Below are 19,546 nucleotides of genomic sequence, written 5' to 3'. Positions count from 1 at the left end.
ATGATTGAATGCATGTGTGAAAGCCTATCACACTATATTAATTAATACAATTTGGTATTGTCTCAGCTAGTATCAATTCTGTTGTTCTTAAGTAACAAAATTAGAGACTTCATGTTTACATCCTCTGAGCAACCAAATCTGTGCATATATTTACACTAGGATTTATAGTTATCTCAGGTATGAATCAGCTTCAAATGTATTTATACTATTCAATTATAAAATAATTCATGAAACAATTTTATTTAGGTGTAATTCTTTTTTTTATCAATTCAACAGAATAAAAATCCAACATTAAACCTGGCTTCAGTCATTACTAAGCTAGTTTCCAAAGTAACATAGTGATCATACACATAAAATACATTGATTGAAATTAATTTATTTAGAGGAAAATAAAATTACTTACCAAGTGGTTGATGGCTCTGGTTTACCAGTAATAATACACTTTAGATGAACAGAAGAATCTTCATAGCTGCACATATTCACCAATGGTTCTACAATCTCTGGAGCACATTCTGGCATTTCTATAAACATATAAAATTTAATTGATGTTGTTTTGATCCACACAATGATTATTTCTAATTTAGATACAAGGTCAACAGTTTTGAGGGAAGGGATTAGTCAATTGGTCACTTTAAAATATTCTGGTGGACATGAGTTGCATCTTGGGGTGAAGATTAAAATCATAGCTGCTGAAGTCACAGTGTTGATTAAAGCGCTCAAATGTAGCAAGGCCATTGGAGAGGATGGAATTTGGCTTGAGACGTTAAAGGCCTTAAAGAAGGTATTCACTGACTGATTCCAGTATGCCAGGTGGCTTGGAACTCTGGAGAGACACCACAGCAATGGCAATATAGAATATCTGGAAAAGCGATATAAAAAAATTGCTGAAGAACATCCTGGATGCAGCACAACTACCTGAATATTCACTCTTTGACAGGTCTTCAAGAAATTGTGTGAAAATTGCCAAGAGGCATATGCTTGCTTTGTAAACTTCAAAAAAACATATGACCATATACCATGAGACATTTTGTGGAAGGTTTTACAGGAGTTTGGGATTAATGGGCAACTTCTAGTTGCCCAGATGTTTGTGTTTGGGTAAATGGGGCTATATTGATACCATTCAATGTGGGTGTTGGACATTAGTAGGGGTGTATAGTGTCACTTCCTCTTTCCATAATTTTTATGAATTGGATTGACATGCACAGCTATTGCAGAAGTGGTATCACAATTAGTAGATGAAGGAATGGTTGCCTGATATTTGCAGATGACATCATGCTACATGGTTCATTAGAAGGTGATCTCCAACACGCACTGAATCGGTTCATTGGTGAGTGCTGCAAAATATGGATGAGAATTAGTGTTGCAAAGACTGAGACATTGGTCCTCTTAAGTAACTCATCCTATTATACTTTGCACATTAACGGAACATCACTCAGAGCCATATTCACGAATGCTGGAAGACAAGATGCTGAATTAGATGCTAGAATTGCAGGTGTTGGGACAATAATACACAAGTTCCAGCATTCAATCCTTAGAAGAGGAGAGGTTGATAAAAAAAAGCCCAACTTGACATCTTCAGTTTGGTTTTTGGGCCTTTTCCCACTTATGGTCATGAATGCTGGGTAATGACTGAAAGAGTAGGATTGTGAATACAAGTGGAGATCAGGCAGTCTCTCCAGCTCAAGCCACTACTTCTCTGCATTGAAAGGTCACAGCTCCTACTATAGACATATGATTAGGAAGGAAGAATCACAAGATGGATTCTTCAAACTGAGTCAGCTGGTAGGAGAGTAAGGGGCAGATCCAGAACAAAATGGTTTGATAATATCTGTAGTATCAGTTGGTCATGCTTGATATTCAAGCTGGAGAGTCTAATAACAGTTGCTTCCTATGGGACCCTAACAAAGAGGTGCTTGAGGATTCAACACCAACAACCCACTCACCACCACAAATAGTAGGCAGAAATGCTGGATGGAATTAGTTGATAACAGTGACCCTTGTACTTGACTGGTACTTTATGTAATCACCCATCTAGAGGGATGAAGGGCAAAGTTGATCTCAGCAGGATTTGAACTTAGAACATAAATAACCAGAAGAAATACAGCAATGTATTTTTCCCCACACTCTGATAATTCTGCCAGCTTACTACTGACATATGAAGAAAACGAATGAAGAAAATACAGGTCAAGATGTTGAGAAGAAATACTTATGATTGTATGTCTGCATACTTGTGTTTATTAAATTTATATTAGAAAATTAGAATCCTGCTTTTAAAAAAATAATAAGTAAATATATACTACTAGAGTTGTTGCTGGGTAATAAATTGATTTTAGAAATATTTAAAAAAATTATGAGGTAAATATCTTGAAATTGTTATCAATAAAGATAATAAAATCTACTAAAGCAGCACAATGTTTATCTTAAAGTTTATGTTAAAGTTTATCTTACCCATAACTAATTCTCTTGGCAAAACACCAAAGTCACCCTCACGCCTGAAGATGGCACTTTCATGTGCAAGACATCCAATGGGAAGAAGATCAAAATCTTTGTCCTGAAATTGGTGTGAAAGAAAAAGAACTGTTTAATCATTTATAATGGATTATAATAACAAATAGGAAATTGATGTGCTTAATGTAATTAATTAGCTGAATATTAACCCTTGATTTTAGTGAGGAGGGGTTGCATCAATAACTCTCTGCAAAATGCATCCATATATATATATGAGTGTATGTGTGTATATATGTGTATGTATGTGTGTGTGCATGTATATATATATATGCTTTTTTTTAAGCATTTACTCGTTACAAGTTCTTTAGACCACTAAAAATGTAAGAGCTACTAGAATAAAATGGATGCTGGACAGAAGTCAATAGGTGACGATGTACATTGGACTTTAAAAACTAGATATCATATTGAAGAGGAAAACAAGACTGTGAAACGGAATTCCAAAGTTCAGAAGTGCGAGGGAAGAAACTGGTACTGTAAAGTGCTTTATGACACTTAGGAGGTTGCACAGTATACTGGTGGGAACTGAATGCAAGTCTAGCTGATCGCTGATAAGTTCTTAAAGAAGAAACCAAAGAAGAGAGCTCAGCTGAACAATCTACATGAAAATACTTATAGAAAAGAGACAAGGAAGCTACACGACGAAGATGAGAGAGTGAATCCAATTTAGAAGATAGATCAGGACCAATGTGTATATATATATATATATATATACACATTGGTCCTGATCTATATATATATATATATATATTCATTGATCCTTGGTGAACCCCTACTCCTATATATATATATACATATATATATATATATACAAAAACGTACCAAAGCTTTTATTAAAGGTCTCAAATCCAAAATCCTATAGGATCCAACCAAATCCACGAGAAAAATGGTAATTGAACAAGACCATTAGAAATGCAGTAAAATATGATTTGCGGTTAAAATCTTACAGAAGAACACCAAAATACTTGTTGACAACAGCTATGAAGGAAAATAGATTGGAAAGGTGCAAGAAAATTATTACATGGTTCAAGAAAAAGTCCTCCATTGTAACGATCTTTTCAGATGAAAAGATCTTCAGTGTCGATACTGTTTTGAACTGCAGAAATGACAGATTTATCGCAAAATCGACAGCTGAAGTTAAGGGGACATTCAAAACAAAACATCCTGCTCAAGTTATGGCTTTTGGTGTTGTGGCTTCCGATAGAAAGAAAGTGCGTATAAAATTCTACAAAGCTGATGAAAAGATCAATGTTAATACTTACTACAAGACTCTGAGATACCAGGTATTGCCATGACGTAAAGCAAACTACCCAGATGGTAATTATGTATGGACACAGGATGGTGCTCCAACACACACAGCTAGAAAAATACAAGATTTCTGCAAATCCAACTTTAGCAATTTTTGGGAATCATGTTAATGGCCACCTTCTAGCCCAGATCTAAACCCTCTGGATTATGCTATTTGGGGCATTTTAGAACATGCTACCAATAGAACATCATACAGTAATGTCGACTCTCTTAAAGATACCATTAAAGAAGAATGGGAGACTTCGTCTCCCGAATATTTGAGGAACACTTGCGCAAGTTTCAGGAAGCGTGTGAAGGCTGTTATTGAGAAAGAAGGATGACACAGAATAAAAACATTTTCTGTTATGTAAATTTTCTTGTGGCAAATAATTCTCATGTCTTTCAATAAACTAATTGGTCCTACAATGTCTTTCAATCCCTGCCTCAAAATATTGTAAATTTTGCTTCCCCACCCTGTATATATGTATGTATGTATATATAAGTAGGGGTTCACTAAGGATTAGTCCCCAGTCCCCTCTTATTCGTTGTAGTCCTCCAGGCAATAACAGAGAAATTCAAGACAGGCTGCCCCTGGAAGCTCCTCTATGCTGATGACCTTGCCCTAATAGCCAAGTCACTGCCAGAACTAGTGAAAAAGTTTAGGGTGTAGAAGCAAAGTCTTGAACTGAAGGGTCTTCGGGTCAACCGAGCAAAAACCAAAGTCTTAGTGAGTAGGAAGGCTGTCAAACCACAATCCCCTTCAGGTAGATGGACCAGCTCAATTTGTAGAAAAGGCATGGATAGAATCTCCATACGATGTACCCGGTGTAAGCTATGGACACATAAAAGGTGCAGCAATATCAAAGAAGGTTAAATGGGAAAATAGTTTTTGTGCATGGCAGATGCACAGGGGCAATAAACACTGAAGATATACAGAAAACAGATTCCATCACATGCCATGGGGAGAAACTAGAAGTAGTTAATAGCTTCCGCTACCAAGGTGACCAAGTCTGTAGTGGGGGTGGTTGCTCTGAGAGTGTAGTGGCTAGAATAAGAATAGCCTGAGCAAAGTTCAGAAAGCTCCTACCTCTGCTGGCAACTAAGGGCCTCTCATTCAGGATAAAAGGTAGACTGTATGATGCATGTGTGCAAACTGCCATGATACACAGCCTTTTGATGTCCCCCTGTGTTTGAGACAAAGAATCCTGCTTCTGTGATGGTATTTAGAGCCATGGCAAGTGATGGATCCACACTTAATTGAGTCTGGCTTGAAGATCGGCACAAAGGAATATCTGGACATCCTGAAAAACTCTCTGTTACCTTGGATGGAGCAGAAGTTTAAGCTTGACAATGTGGTGCTTATCCAGAATTCTGCACTGTGCCATGGGTCAAAAGTAATGTAGGCCTTCCTTGGTGAGAAGGTGCCATTTTTGTGAGGGTCAACATGTGGTCCAGTAATAGCCCAGATCTCAACCTTCTTCATTACTTTTTATGGGGCATACTTCAAGCAAGGAACAATACTTCTCCACACTTGAATGTCAACATTGTGTGTGGGACACACAAAATCAAAAAGGCAGAGGCTGTGGCAGCTGCAAAACAATTTGGTCTCGTGTGGAGGCAGTAATTGCTCAAAAGGGCAGCCATATTGTGTGATAAATGTTTTTGTTGTAATAAATATTACATTAAAATTATAACTATCTACTATCATTATTTTAGTATTCATAACAAGTTTTATGCATCATAAAAATTGTCTCATCTTATCTGCAAGACCCTGTGTATATATATAGAGAGGGTAAATTAAATAGTTCAGAAGGATATCATGCACACTGATTGGTATAGCATTATCATTTTCATGTGCAACAGAAGTAAAGGAGAAGCACTACAGAGAAGAAACTAGGAGCCATTAAACAGTTGGACCAAATTACAAAGGTTTCTGAAGGAGTTACAACACAATTGATTAAAAAAAGAATAAGCATAGATTTATACCAGGAAGAAGTACTATTGATGCCATCTTCCTGCTAAGACAGCTAGAAGAGGAGTATCTAGCCAGGAAGAAGTCCCAATACTTGGCATTTATTAACCTTAAAGAGGCCTTTGATAGTGTTCCTTGCTCTGTAAGCTGAGGAAGCTTGGAGTAGATGAAGAGCTGTACAGTTTATGTAGAGTAGTGCAATCAGCAAGTTGAGTGCTTGTAAAAGGTAAAGTAATGTTTTCAGCATGAAAGTGGTGGGTGCACCAGAGCTCAATTTTCATCCTCCTTCAGTTCATTATAGTTCACCAAGCTTTTGCAGAGGATTTTAAAGCTGGCTGCCCATGGAGATTCCTTTATGTTGATGAGCTTCATCCTCTAGTTAAATTTGTAATAGAATTATATAAAAAAATTCCAGACATGGAAACAAAATCTACAATAAAGAAACCACAAAATGAAATTAGGAAAAGCTACGAATTGTTATGTAGGAAAGAAGACAAGCCCTTAATCCCACCAGGGAAATGCTATTTTGATATGTAGAAAAGGAGGGAGTAATAATTCTATATCTCTGGATTGTAGCCACGGTAGGGTACCGTATTGAAAGGTTTAGTCAAACAAATTTTATTTTAAGTTAGAAACTTATTCTGTTGGTTTCTTTTGTGATGTAAGAGTTGTAAAGTATACAAAAAGATATTGTATGAAGTGCAAACGTTATATGATATAAATCTCAATATGTTATGTACTTTGGATATCATAAATTATACTACTCTGCCAACAAGATTATAGAATCACTTCCCCAGTGTAAACCAATGGTCTCATGAGTAATAATACCTCCACACACATACACATTTATATAACATACATACATACATACATATATACATATATGCATACATATATACATACATGCATACATGCATGCATGCATACATACATACATACATGCATACATGCATGCATACATACATACATACATACATACATACATACATACATACATACATACATACATACATACATACATGCATGCATACATACAAGCATACATACATACATACATACATACATACATACATACATACATACATACATACATACATACATACATACATACATACATAATATATACAAGTGTATTTGGATTTGTGTATTTTCAAATAATAAATAATATGGAGATGCATATATAAATGCATACACACACATACACATATGCACTTATATGGCATTTTGAAAATATAATTTTTTACAAAACTACTTTAATGATTACTTTCAAAATCTCTTCACACATCAAAATATAAAATTCAAAAAAATATGTAATTACCTTATTTCTGGTTCTTTCTAAGTATTCTTTGTGATTTTCTGTTGGTAGTTCAGTTTTCTTTGTAATTTGTTCATATCCACTCTGAATAAGAAAAAAGAAAATAGAATTCAAGAATTTACATGTCAAATTGTGATATGTTTCTGCATTAGTGTTCATCTTGATATTTTGCTTTATCTCATTTGTAGTTTATGTTAATTAATCTGTTAATTTAATAAACTTTTTTTCCAACTGTATCTCCTCTACTGAAAAATAACCTGTTTCTATGTCTCTAGCATATTGTAAACCTTTCAACATCTGGTATATGAGGTGGTATCAAAAAATTTCTGGACTAGTTCTGTAGTGCACCAACAGATGGCAGCACATGGTTGCATGCACAATGAAGGCTAGCAGTGATCATTGTGAGGTATTGTGCCAAGTGACATTGCTGTGTTTACTTCACAAGTTGTGAAATTTGAATTTTTGTGATCACATGTATGCTGTGCAAGGTGACTATTTCAAAGGAGATGATGTTAAAACTTAGGTAAAAGGTAAATGAGTTATTTTTTATTAAACATAACTAGTCCAGGAACTTTTTGATACCACTTTGTAAAGCCACCTCTCTCAATACTACACCTCAGTCAAGGTGTCGTCTTGCAAGTTACTAGGTGACTTCACTCATGCAGGTGCCAAATAAAAAAGAATCAAGTACACTCTGCAAAGTGGTTGACATAAGGAAAGGCATCCAACCATAGAAACCAATCCAGAGCAGATAGAACTTGACACAGTCCTCTGGCTCATTAGCTCCTGGCAAACGATCCAACCCATGCCAGCATGATAAAACAGATGTTCAATGATGATGAATAGTTACTATTTTTCAATGGATATGATTTTAGGAAAGATTCTTTCATGGATATGATTTATGTTTCATATCTAAAAATCATTGTAATTATGGTTATAAACTACTTTTTGTATCTTTGTTACCATGCTGTGGAAATAATTATCTAATCCCTGGTGAACTCTGATCAAGGAAGCCTAGAATCATAATATTGATTTCAAATTTTGGAACAAGGCCAGCAATTTTGAGGGAGTGGGTAAATCTATTACATTGACCCCAATGTTCAACTGGTACTTATTCTAGTAACCCTAAAAGGATGAAAGGCACATTAGCCTCAGTAGAATTTGAACTCAGAATGTGAAGACAGAAGAAAAGGAGCTAAGAATTTTGCTAGGCATGCTAATAACTCTGCCAGCTTGCTGCCTTCTAGAATCATAATTTTACTAACATGACTGCTCCAAACTTATTTCCAGACAAGATATCAGGGTCTACATTATTCAAGTGTTCTTTTGTTTTTAACCCTTTTGATATGAACCAACCCAAAACCATCACTGTTTCTATGAAATATTACTATTTAAAGCAAAATTTTTAAACATAGTTTTATGGAAGAGATGTTTGAATTATGTTTAAAATTCCAAGTTTCAAACACAAACTTCACAACTTGTGAAGTAAACACAATGATGTAACTTGGCACAATACCTCACAATAATTTATTTTTCAAAATTTATTGAAACACATAAACGACATTTTCCACTAGAAGTATGGCTGCTACTATGAGTGACCACATAAAAGTTATCTCATCATGATTCTAAGTTCATATCATTCTTCTCCTATCAACTACAATGGACCCATGATATTTTATAAGCCTTATTCATAAAACATTTTAGTATTCAGATTACTCTGTCAACTGTGATGTCAAGTGTGGGTGCATGTGGCATTGCAGCATGTCACTGCATTCATTTTTTATTGGTGTATTCCTGGGTCCTCTCAAGTGACCCATCAAGCAGAGTCCCAGTCAGTCCCCATCTCTGCATGATACCTCCTCATCTGCTATGAACATGTGGCATGTGGTTGACCAAGATGACCTGTCGACCCAACTGGATCCTCACTGAAGCGAACACAGTAATAGGGTCTATTGAATTAATCATGTATTATCTCATACCTTTGAGATTTCAATGATGTGATTGCTTATTTTTAGAACGATAAAGTAGGTTAGGCATAAGAGGCCAAATCTAACCAGTTTGAACCTAAAACAGGTAGAATATTTGGGCCAGATATGACTGGTTTAAATGTGAAAGGGTCAAAACCATAAAAGTTATGAACTATTTTAGTTTCACTTCACACTGCTAATCACATGTGAGTTATTGTATTTATATCACAATTTCCATTAAATTATATTTGATTCTTACTAATCTTGTTGCTTGATGATCCTAATCTTTAATGTATCTTGTTTTAAGACTTTGGAAGGTGTAGCTATTTCAAAAGGAAGAAATGTGTAGCAAATAGACTGCATTCAATTATTTGCTTCATGTTTGGGAAAATTATAAACCTGTTGAAAAATTGAAACTAGTAAAGTAATTATTGGTTACTTACATCCATTTGACCCGGGGCTAATTTTTTCTGGGGCTGTTTGAAATTAAGTAGAAAATGATATGAATTAGTTTTAAAAAATGAAATTATCACAATTATTTGACAATAAATAAAAAGTCAGTGTGTGTGTATGCACATGTATGTATGTGCGTACATACATACACACACACACACATACATACATACATACATACATACATACATAATTTTTAAGTGACGTAACACAGAACAGAATTATTTAAGTTTTTCTTCTAAACTTTTTGTTTAATTGTTTTAGAGTCCTAAGTTTAAAAGCTTTTAAATGAAAAAATCTAGTTTACAAAATCAATGTGTGTGTGTGTATGTGTGTGTGTGTGTGTGTGTGTATTATCAACCACAGAGATACTCAATATATGTGTTTTACTTGTTTGCTGGTATGCTGCAGTTTAGCACAATGTGGATGACTCCCTCAAAGCATTGGGTGTTAAAACACCTGCAAGTCATAGACAGGCAAGATACTTCACCCCTAATCTCATTCGGGAGTGATGGATACTGATATTTTGCCATTTTTGAGGCTTATCAACATCACCTATCTGAATCAAAACGAGGGGTAAACTAAATAGCCAATCTATGACTATATACAAATAGTGTAAGAATCATATATGACTATATACAAATAGTGTAAGAATCATTTGCTGGTATGCCATGACGATGCATATGTGAGATTAAATTCAATTATGAATTAATAGCAGTACTAGTGTTGGGAACATTATCAACCACATACACACTCAATGCATGGTCAGTTAATAATTGAATTTGCGTATGCCTCATCGTGGCATACCAGCAAAGGATTTTGTAACAGGATCAGTTTTGGTATCACTGGAGGGGTGTCTGATCTGATCCCGTCACATTCAATTTTAGTTAAAATAACAAACAAGTTAGGCGATCTGCGAACACAGCAAAATGGTTGTTTATTTCTCGTCGCAATGTAGAACTGGTGTACGTGTTCTCTGGAGGGAAACCAACAGCCGAATCTGCAGTACTGATTGCTCACTTTCTTGTTTGTTAGTCGAATGATTCGTCATGGTTCGCTGCTTGGCTGGTATGAAGTCCTCAGAGACTGCCAATACACGTCCATTCATGGCTGCTGCGAGGGCCAGAAAGGATGAATGAGTGAACCGCATTTTAGGGATCAGTTTCCCGCACATGCGCATGAGGAAGACTTCCGGTGGCCAACCAGAAGTAATCCCATTCTGCGCATGTGCACTGAACCTTACACAGCAGCATCACTACAATTTTTACACTATTTGTATAGAGTCACAGACTGGTGGTTTAGTTTACCCTTGGTTTTAATTCAGATTCGTGATGTTGATAAGCTTCAAAAATGGCAAAATATCAGTATCCATCATTCCCGAATGGGATTAGGAGTGAAGTGTTCTGCTCATCTATAACTTTCAGGTGTCTTAATACCCAAAGCTTTGAGGGAGTCATCTGCATCATGCTAAACTGCAGCATACCAACAAACAAACAAAACACATACATTGAGTATTTGCAGTTGATATTAAGCTTATTAAAATGTTAAAGACCTGCATAAGTTTATCCAAAACTATACTTAACCCTTTAGTGTTCAGATTATTCTATCAAACATAATGCTTATTGATTCCCATTGATTTGAATTAATCATGCATTATCTCATATCTTCAAGATCTTGATGGTGTAATTACTTAATGTAGAATAACATTGTAGGGTAGGTGTGAGAGCCTGGATCTGGTCAGTTTGAACATAAAACAGATTAACTATTTTGGCTGGATATGGCCGGTTTAAATACTAAAGGGTTAAAAGGAATAAGAAAATTGTTTACTTACATTTAGCCAAGGGTGATTTAAAGCTTCATCAATAGTCATTCGCTCTCTGAGAGATAAAGAAAAAAATACCAAACAAAAATTCTTTGTGATAAACAAATATTTTGTTAATTTTACTGTTTTTTATTAAGTTCCATGAAAGCAGAAAATGAGCTGATATCTTTTTTTTTAACATAGATGTAATTTGCTGTTGTTCTATTATTTATTGCAACTACTATCAGAGGAGCTTTGATATGACAACATAAATGTAGGAAGATGGATTAGAGACCAGCTTTTCAGAGCAATGCAAAAATCAGTTCCTTCAATATTTTGAAGGTTTAAAGTGTTTAACACTAGTTCTCAACATTGAAGAGAAACTAGTCTACTTATAAATAATTCTTTTTGAATTATGAATCTGGATAACAGAATGAAGCTTATCTCCAACGTGAGAAGCACATATCTTAATGGGATGATAAAATCCAGCTGGCTCAAAAAGACACTGGTATTGGTCTGCATTGGACAGACTTGTACTATTTAGTAAAAGTGACAAAAAAAAAAAAAAGAAGAAAAAGGAAGTTGCTGTGGACAGTGGAAAAGCCAACATTTCAGACAGTTCTTCTTCAGAGGAAAGAGATTGAATAGAGACATGGAGTTTTACATCCTCTTAGTTGCAGCCAATTTTTCTAACTTTGGTGATGTAAAACTTTGTTGTGTCTCGTTAATCTCTTTCCTGTCAACATTTCCATAAAGAAGGACTCTGTTCAAAACATTGGATTCTCCATTCCCTACAGCAGGTTCAATAATATGATAGCCCAGTTATTTCCTCTGTGATAGGAATTTAACTTAACACAAAAGTGAAAATAAAATTCTAAAATCCCTACTCAGTAATTTTATAACTATATAAAGTTGGTTGATTCAGTGTTTGGGACCAAAGTGTCTTTGACGTGGATATAATTTTGAGCCTGTAACAAGATATGAACCACCAATCCAACTACTGGTCTCTGTAGTTCTCTGACATCAGGTATAATTGAATATGAGAATATTGTAGTGGAGTATTTTAAGACACAATGCCTTGTCTTTCTACTATGACTACTACTGCAGCTGCAGCTGCTAGACAGAAATCTTGTAGTGTCAGCAGCAATCATGTTTTAATGAAACATTTCAGTGCAGTATATTCCATTTTTGTAAATTTTTATTTCATATACAAGTGAAATAAATAGGAAAACAAGAAACCTGAGTAATTTTTGCATGATTTTTCATTTTGTAATTAATTGATTAATACAAACCAACAATGGAATATTATTGTCTCAGAGATGACAACAATGATATTCAATCAAATGAAAATCCTAGTTCTAGAATAAGGACATCATATTGTTACTGTGTCATAAGTGTTAAATAAAAGGGTTGGTGATGGGAAGGGATTCTGTCTGTAAAACACTGCTCCATAAAAACCCCTTCCAGCATAGAAAATCTGATGTAAAACATCTACTGCCATTACTGCCACACCCAATGATGATTATAGGAAATAACTAAAACAGAATTGCAAGTTTGGCTTGTTGGGCACCTTGTATTGAATTAAGATATTTTAGAATGGTATAAGCTATAAATATCTACAAATTATTTTAGGAATAGGGCATGTCCTGAGTAAGGCTTTAAGGTACGTCTGGTAGTGGGGCCTTGGTTCAGGAATCCAAGGTTTCAAGTAGTGTGAAACCACTTCTTAACCACTATTGTTCCAAGTCTACTATTACTTGGAGTAGTAGCATCTGCCAGGGTCTCATCTATAGGTTATTTAAAATGTCATTGAAATGCCCCCAGAAGAAAGTCACTCCCAAACACCCCAATGGACCCAAGGCAGATGAGGCCCTTCAACAAATTAGATGCTCATCTAAGAGAAGATAACTACATACAGATCCTGCTTTCTAGTAACTACTGGGCTTCTGGCACTTGTTGCACCAGATCATTATAAATTTGAAGGACAAGACTAAACTGTTTCAGTATTGGGACCTTATGCCTGGTGGAGAGGACACAATCTGTCGATCTATCTATCTATCTATCTATCTATCTATCTATCTAAACTCTTTACTCTTTACTCTTTTACTTGTTTCAGTCATTTGACTGTGGCCATGCTGGAGCACCGCCTTTAGTCGAGCAAATCAACCCCAGGACTTATTCTTTGGAAGCCTAGTACTTATTCTATCGGTCTCTTTTGCCGAACCGCTAATGTTACGGGGACATAAACACAGCAGCATCGGTTGTCAAGCGATGTTGGGGGACAAACACAGACACACAAACATATACACATACATACACACACACACATATATATATATATATATATATATATATATATATATATATACATATATACGATGGGCTTCTTTCAGTTTCTGTCTACCAAACCCACTCACAAGGCTTTGGTCGGCCCGAGGCTATAGTAGAAGACACTTGCCCAAGGTGCCACGCAGTGGGACTGAACCCGGAACCATGTGGTTCGTAAGCAAGCTACTTACCACACAGCCACTCCTATGCCTATCTATCTATCTATCTATCTATCTATCTATCCTGCTTTCTTTCTTGCCTATTATAATAATATTCATTTTATAGGTTATTCAGCAAATCAAGATGCCAGAACTAATACCATCACACTGTCTTTATAAGTCCACTGGTGACAGGGAAAGGGGTGACAGCGACAGGTGGAGGATGCTACTGAAAGTTTTCATTTTTGACCTCACACACAAACACCTGTAGGGTAGTGGCCATTTCCCACAGTCCTACATTATGCATCTGTGTGTCATGCTGAACCCTTATTCATACAAGTGATGAGAGAATCAATCATTTTAGGAACTGAAAGAGAATGAAAAAGAAAGAAATGGCAGTTTTTCTTTTTTACCTTTTGTCTTTGACAAGTAGATTTGCTATAAAATCTTTGGCTATTTCAGATACATTTTCCCAGGCTTCATCATCAAAATCATAATCTATATTGTTAATGTAGGCAAATGTTTCTTGGTCGTCATCACCAGCAAAAGGAGAGTAACCACTTAACCTGCAGAGTAAAAGATAAAAAGAAAAATATATTTAATAAACAATATAAGGAAAAAGGAAAACTAATGTGGTCATTCCTACTTATAAGTACAGAATGAAGGAGTTACCAAAGATAGTTGCAAAAGGTTCTCCCTCTCTCTCTCTCTCTCTCTCTCTCTCTCTCTCTCTCTCTCTCTCTCTCTCTTTCTCTCTCTCTCTCTTCTTCTCTCTCTCTCTCTTTCTCTCTCTCTCTCTTTCTCTCTCTCTCTTTCTCTCTCTCTCTTTCTATCTCTCTCTCTCTCTCTCCTCTCTCTCTCTCTTTTTCTTGCTCTCTCTCTCTCTCTCTTTCTTTCTGGAATATAGAGAGGAAAGGGTAAAATCCTCAAAGCCTGGGAGATGTTTAATCATAGATCTGCTCAGAGCTGATCTGGGGTTACATGGCAACAATATATCTATAATTGGTTGACTCAGCTTGAAGAATCCATTTTACAATTCTTTCCTGCAAGATTCTAATCACATGTCTGCAATACCAGAGCTGTGACTTCTCAATACAGAAAAGAAGAAGCTTCTCCCTGGAGAGACTCCCTGATCTCCAAGCTATGTATCCTGTCAGGTAGCATTACTCCAGAGCTCCATTAGAGGAACCTCATTTTAGCTGCTTGCATCCATGATCATACTCTTTTGGCTATTACTCAACATTCATGACCATAGGTGAGGATAAGCATGAAAAGTGAATTGAAGATAGCAAGTTTGGCTTTTTATCAATCTCTCCTCTTCTCAGGAACAAATGCCAGTGCTAGAGAACTACTGTGCCAGTGCCTGTGATTTTACATCCAGTTCACCCTTCTACTTGATCCTAAAATACTTAAACTTCTCCACTTGTCCCAGGTCTCAGTGATGTTCCATTAACATACAAAGTGTATGGGGAAGACGTTACTGAGAGGGTCTATTCACAAGTCAAAAACAAACAGCACCTTGATGCCTGATAGAAATAAGACCACCAAAAACAGCACCTTGATGCCTGATAGAAATAAGACCACCAAAAACAGCACCTTGATGCCTGATAGAAATAAGACCACAAAAACAGCAATATGAAAGAGGTGTTAATCATACTACATCCTCCGTCATGTAGGCCAAAATGGACATGTTTGAATCTTATGTAGAGGGGTCCATTCCAAAAATATATTGCAGTCTGTGCCCAGTGTTGGTGATCACCAATTAACCTGTAACTCATTGTGGAAGATGTGAAGTAGGAAAACTAAGGATGCATGGTTTCTTATAGTGAAATAAAATTAAAAGGAAAAGCAGTTTATTATAACTTACAGCACATAGGCAACGACACCCAGGGACCACATATCACTGCTGAAAGAAACTGGTTCAAAGTTAATGATCTCTGGAGAACAAAATTCAGCTGTGCCAAAAAGCACCTTAATTGATTTTCCATCTTCAATTTTCTGAGCCAAACCAAAGTCAATCAGTTTGATGCCAGTGCTGTCTTTGGTGACACACATGACGTTCTCTGGCTGAAATAGTTCAAAAACACAAAATAATAATACCTTGCTAGTGTCAGTTAGGAATGAGGATGTATTGAAAGCAGACAAAAATGGGAAAACAAAGGAAGAAGTACAAAAAAGGACTCAAAGAAGAATTACGCACCAAGGGACTACATAATCAATTCTGTGTGTTCACAACAGAAGTTGCTAGAAAAAATAGATGGGATTGGCTGAAGAGAGAAACATTTAAAAAAGAGACTGAGAGTACTATACTGGCAGTGCAAGACCAAGTTTTAGCCATGAACTGGAGGGTCAACCTTAGCAATGGGTAAGTGTCTCTACTGTGCCAGATCTGTAATAGAGCGGATGAAACCATTCCCCATATCACGAATGAATGCCCAAGACTTGCCCAAAACCACTACAAGTTGTGGTGACATGATCAGGCAGCGAAAGTGTTACATTGGGAAGTGTGCAAAAAGTGGGGGCCAGAGAGAGGCAAGACGTGGTATGAGTGCAAATCACAGAGTGTGGCAGAGTCGGAGACTAGCAAAATCCTCTGGGATTTCCAAATCCAAACAGATTAGATGCTTGAGCATAACAGACTGGACTTAGTGGTGGTGGATAAGGTGCACCACATGTGCTATATAGTTGATGTTGTATGCTCCTTTGACCCACAAATAGTCAAGAAGGAAGGCAAAAGAAAATAGATAGATACAACCCTCTTAAGTACGAAATAAACTGGCAATAGAAAATGAAGAAGGTAAGGATAGAGTCAATTATTGTTGGGTCCTTGGGAACAGTACCAGAGAGCATCAAGAGGAATATAAATGAAATTGAAATAGAGTTCCTAGTATAACTGTTACAAAAGGTTTGCCTCCTTGGCACAGCTAGAATAATCAGAAAAGTATTAGATAGCTGAAAAGAACAGACAGCATGGTACCATATGCTACAGATAGCAAGTCTGCAATGCATGCAAGACTCCAGGAGTGCCAACAAAACCTGTGATAAAAAGAAAGTAATAATAATAAAGATAATAATAATAATAGGCCTGATATAGTAACCTTTAGGAGGGACAAACAAGAGTGCCTAATAATTGATGTGGCAGTGCCAGGAGATCTATGAATCATCATGAAAGAAAGAGAAAAGGTTGATAAGTATGGAGACCTGATAATTGAGATTGCAAAGATGTGGCAGCTATGAGAGTCAAACATAAAGGTTATCCCTATTGTTATTGGAGCATTGCGTTTAATACCACCTAATCTGAAAAAAAAAACATCTGAAAACTTTAGAATTACCCTACAATTGCAAGAGTCAGCATTACTTGGAACTGCACATATGTTGCATAAAATACTGTCTGTCTGAGGTCCTTGTTGTGACTTGACAAACAGCACAAACCCCCAGTAGACACATCTTCAATCAACAACCTCACGATATTGTATACTGTGTAACGTCTATAATAATAATAATAATAATAATAATAATAATAATAATACTAATAGTAGTAGTAGTAGTAGTAGTAGTAAGTAGTAGTAGTAGTAGTAGTAGTAGTAGTAGTAATAATAATGAAAATGAAAATAATTGCCCTGATGCAGTACTAGACACTGGCTCACATGGCTTCTGAACTTAAATGATTGGAAGTGTTATCACGTACATTGTTTTGTCTTGGCATAAAAGATGAGCTACAGCAAATATTCTGCTCAAAACCACAGATTTGTTTGTCAGTTGTTTGACTTTAACCAGATGAGCATGTCTCTTAGTGGCTGATGATATGTGCATCTCTGATCACAAGCAGAAGTAGCAGGGGAGCATCATAGACATTTGTTGAGAGGAATTCTTTGAAGATGAATAATTCACCTCTGAAAACAAGGGTACTTCAGTCAACATCCTTAAACAACCCTTATTCAAGAACCATTTGAGCAGGATGGGCTACTCAACCTGAAGAAGATTCTGAAGGATGAAAGGCAAAGTTGACCTATGCGGAATTTGAACTCAGAATGTAGGACAGGCGAAATACAGCTAAGCATATTGCTTGGCAAGCTAATGGTTCTGCCAGCTCACCACCTTAACAACAGGTTTGAAATTTCCCCCAAGACACCTGATGAAGGCTGGAGGGTATATCAGCCAAAATGTTGTGTTAACAACAACCAAGATGAGGACAAATATCCGTCAATTGTAAATAATGTAAATAATGTACATAATTCCGCATCTCTTAAATATAGAACTGTACTATACAAGAAACTGAAAACAAATGAAACTGAAAATAGGTGGGTAAAGAAAAGAATGCATGGCCAATTTCATAGGGATGTTGAAGATAAGACAGAAAAAGTGGCTGTGGATGACTAAAAGTGATTTAAAACTGGAAACAGAGGCTCTAATCTGTGCTGCTCAAGAGCAAGCACTAAGAACAAACTACATAAAATACAGAATAGACAACACATCAGAAAGTGATAAGTGCAGAATCTGTGGACAAAACAGTGAAACCGTATGGCATATTACCAGCCAATGTACGCCACTAGCCCAGAAGGAATATAAGAGACACCATGACAATACAGCCAGGCTTGTCCATTGGACACTCTGCAACAAGTATGGACTTAACAGAGAAAAAAATTGGTACGACCACAAACCTGAAGGCATCGTCGAAAATAGAAATGCAAATTTCCTATAGGATTTTATGATTCAGTGCGACCATGAGATAGAGAATAGGAAGCTGGACATAGTCTTAATTGAAAAAGGAAACAAACTATGCTGAATCATAGATATAGCATGCCCAGCTGACAAGGTATGCGATAAGGAAGAAAGCAAAGTTGAGAGATACAAGTTAGCTTGGAAAGTTAAGTAGTTGTGATCGATGAAAAAGGTGACAGTAGTACCAATAATTGTTGGAACCCTGGAAACAGTGAGCAAAAATCTCACGAAGTACGTGGAACAAATAGGGGCTGCAATAAGGGTGAAGAACTTGCAGAAAACAGCACTGCTTGAAACCGCTCAAATACTCTGGAAGGTGCTCAAAAAGTAAGCGGTGTTACCTTAGTTCACTGGTAGTGAACAGCTGATACTGTAGTACATCTCCAGCGTTAGAAGCTGTGCAAAGGCAATTATAATAATAATAACAATAATAATAACCAAAGATATAGATAAATGGCTAAATGTGATTGGAATAGAATGCCCTGTAGAGCTCCTACAGAAAGTTCATCTCTTAGGGACATCAAGGATATCAAGCACTTGAAAGACTACTGAAAACTTGTGAATACATAAGGTTACAGGTAGTAACCTGCTACCCACATAAATCCTACCAGGAATAAGACCGAACCTGAGCCATACCAAAATAATAATAATAACAATAATAATAATAATAATAATAATAATAGGTGGGAGGAGAAACCTCTGCACAGCAAATATGTGGCCCGTAGCAAACAAGCTGATGTTGACCAGAAGCAAACCCATCAGTGGCTACGGAGCTCAGGGCTAAAAGCAGAGAGCGAAGGTTTCATCCTGGCTGCTCAAGATCAAAGCCTATTAATCCGGAACTACCAGGCCATTGTGATGAAAAATGGAGCAGACCCAAAATGCCGATTCTGCAACGACATGATTGAAACAGTGGACCACCTAATCTCTGGATGTAAAGTGGAGTATAAATTAAGACATGACAGAGTTGGCCAATATCTACATTGGCTAATAAGTCGGCATTACAATATCAAAACTGCCGACAAGTGGTATAATCAC

The 19,546-nt window shown here is 36.4% G+C and overlaps 1 protein-coding gene across 1 annotated transcript in view; it reads right to left on the bottom strand.

Moving 5' to 3' along the window:
• Positions 1-399: 399 nt before the first annotated feature.
• The window catches only part of LOC115225273 (myosin light chain kinase, smooth muscle), a 36,111-nt gene continuing 16,964 nt past the window's right edge, over positions 400-19,546 (bottom strand). Inside the window, exons 10-16 of the mRNA XM_036515495.1 lie at positions 15,654-15,853; positions 14,200-14,352; positions 11,331-11,376; positions 9,490-9,522; positions 7,083-7,163; positions 2,449-2,551; positions 400-521 (exon numbers count right to left, since the gene is read on the bottom strand). Of these exons, the coding sequence (XP_036371388.1) occupies positions 400-521; positions 2,449-2,551; positions 7,083-7,163; positions 9,490-9,522; positions 11,331-11,376; positions 14,200-14,352; positions 15,654-15,853 (738 nt within the window). The remainder of the gene's footprint in view (positions 522-2,448; positions 2,552-7,082; positions 7,164-9,489; positions 9,523-11,330; positions 11,377-14,199; positions 14,353-15,653; positions 15,854-19,546) is intronic.

The sequence above is a fragment of the Octopus sinensis genome, linkage group LG2 (assembly GCF_006345805.1).
Source record: "Octopus sinensis linkage group LG2, ASM634580v1, whole genome shotgun sequence".
Lineage (NCBI taxonomy): Eukaryota > Metazoa > Mollusca > Cephalopoda > Octopoda > Octopodidae > Octopus > Octopus sinensis.
Note: the sequence above shows the minus strand (reverse complement) of the source record. Positions and strands in the feature narration are given on the sequence as shown.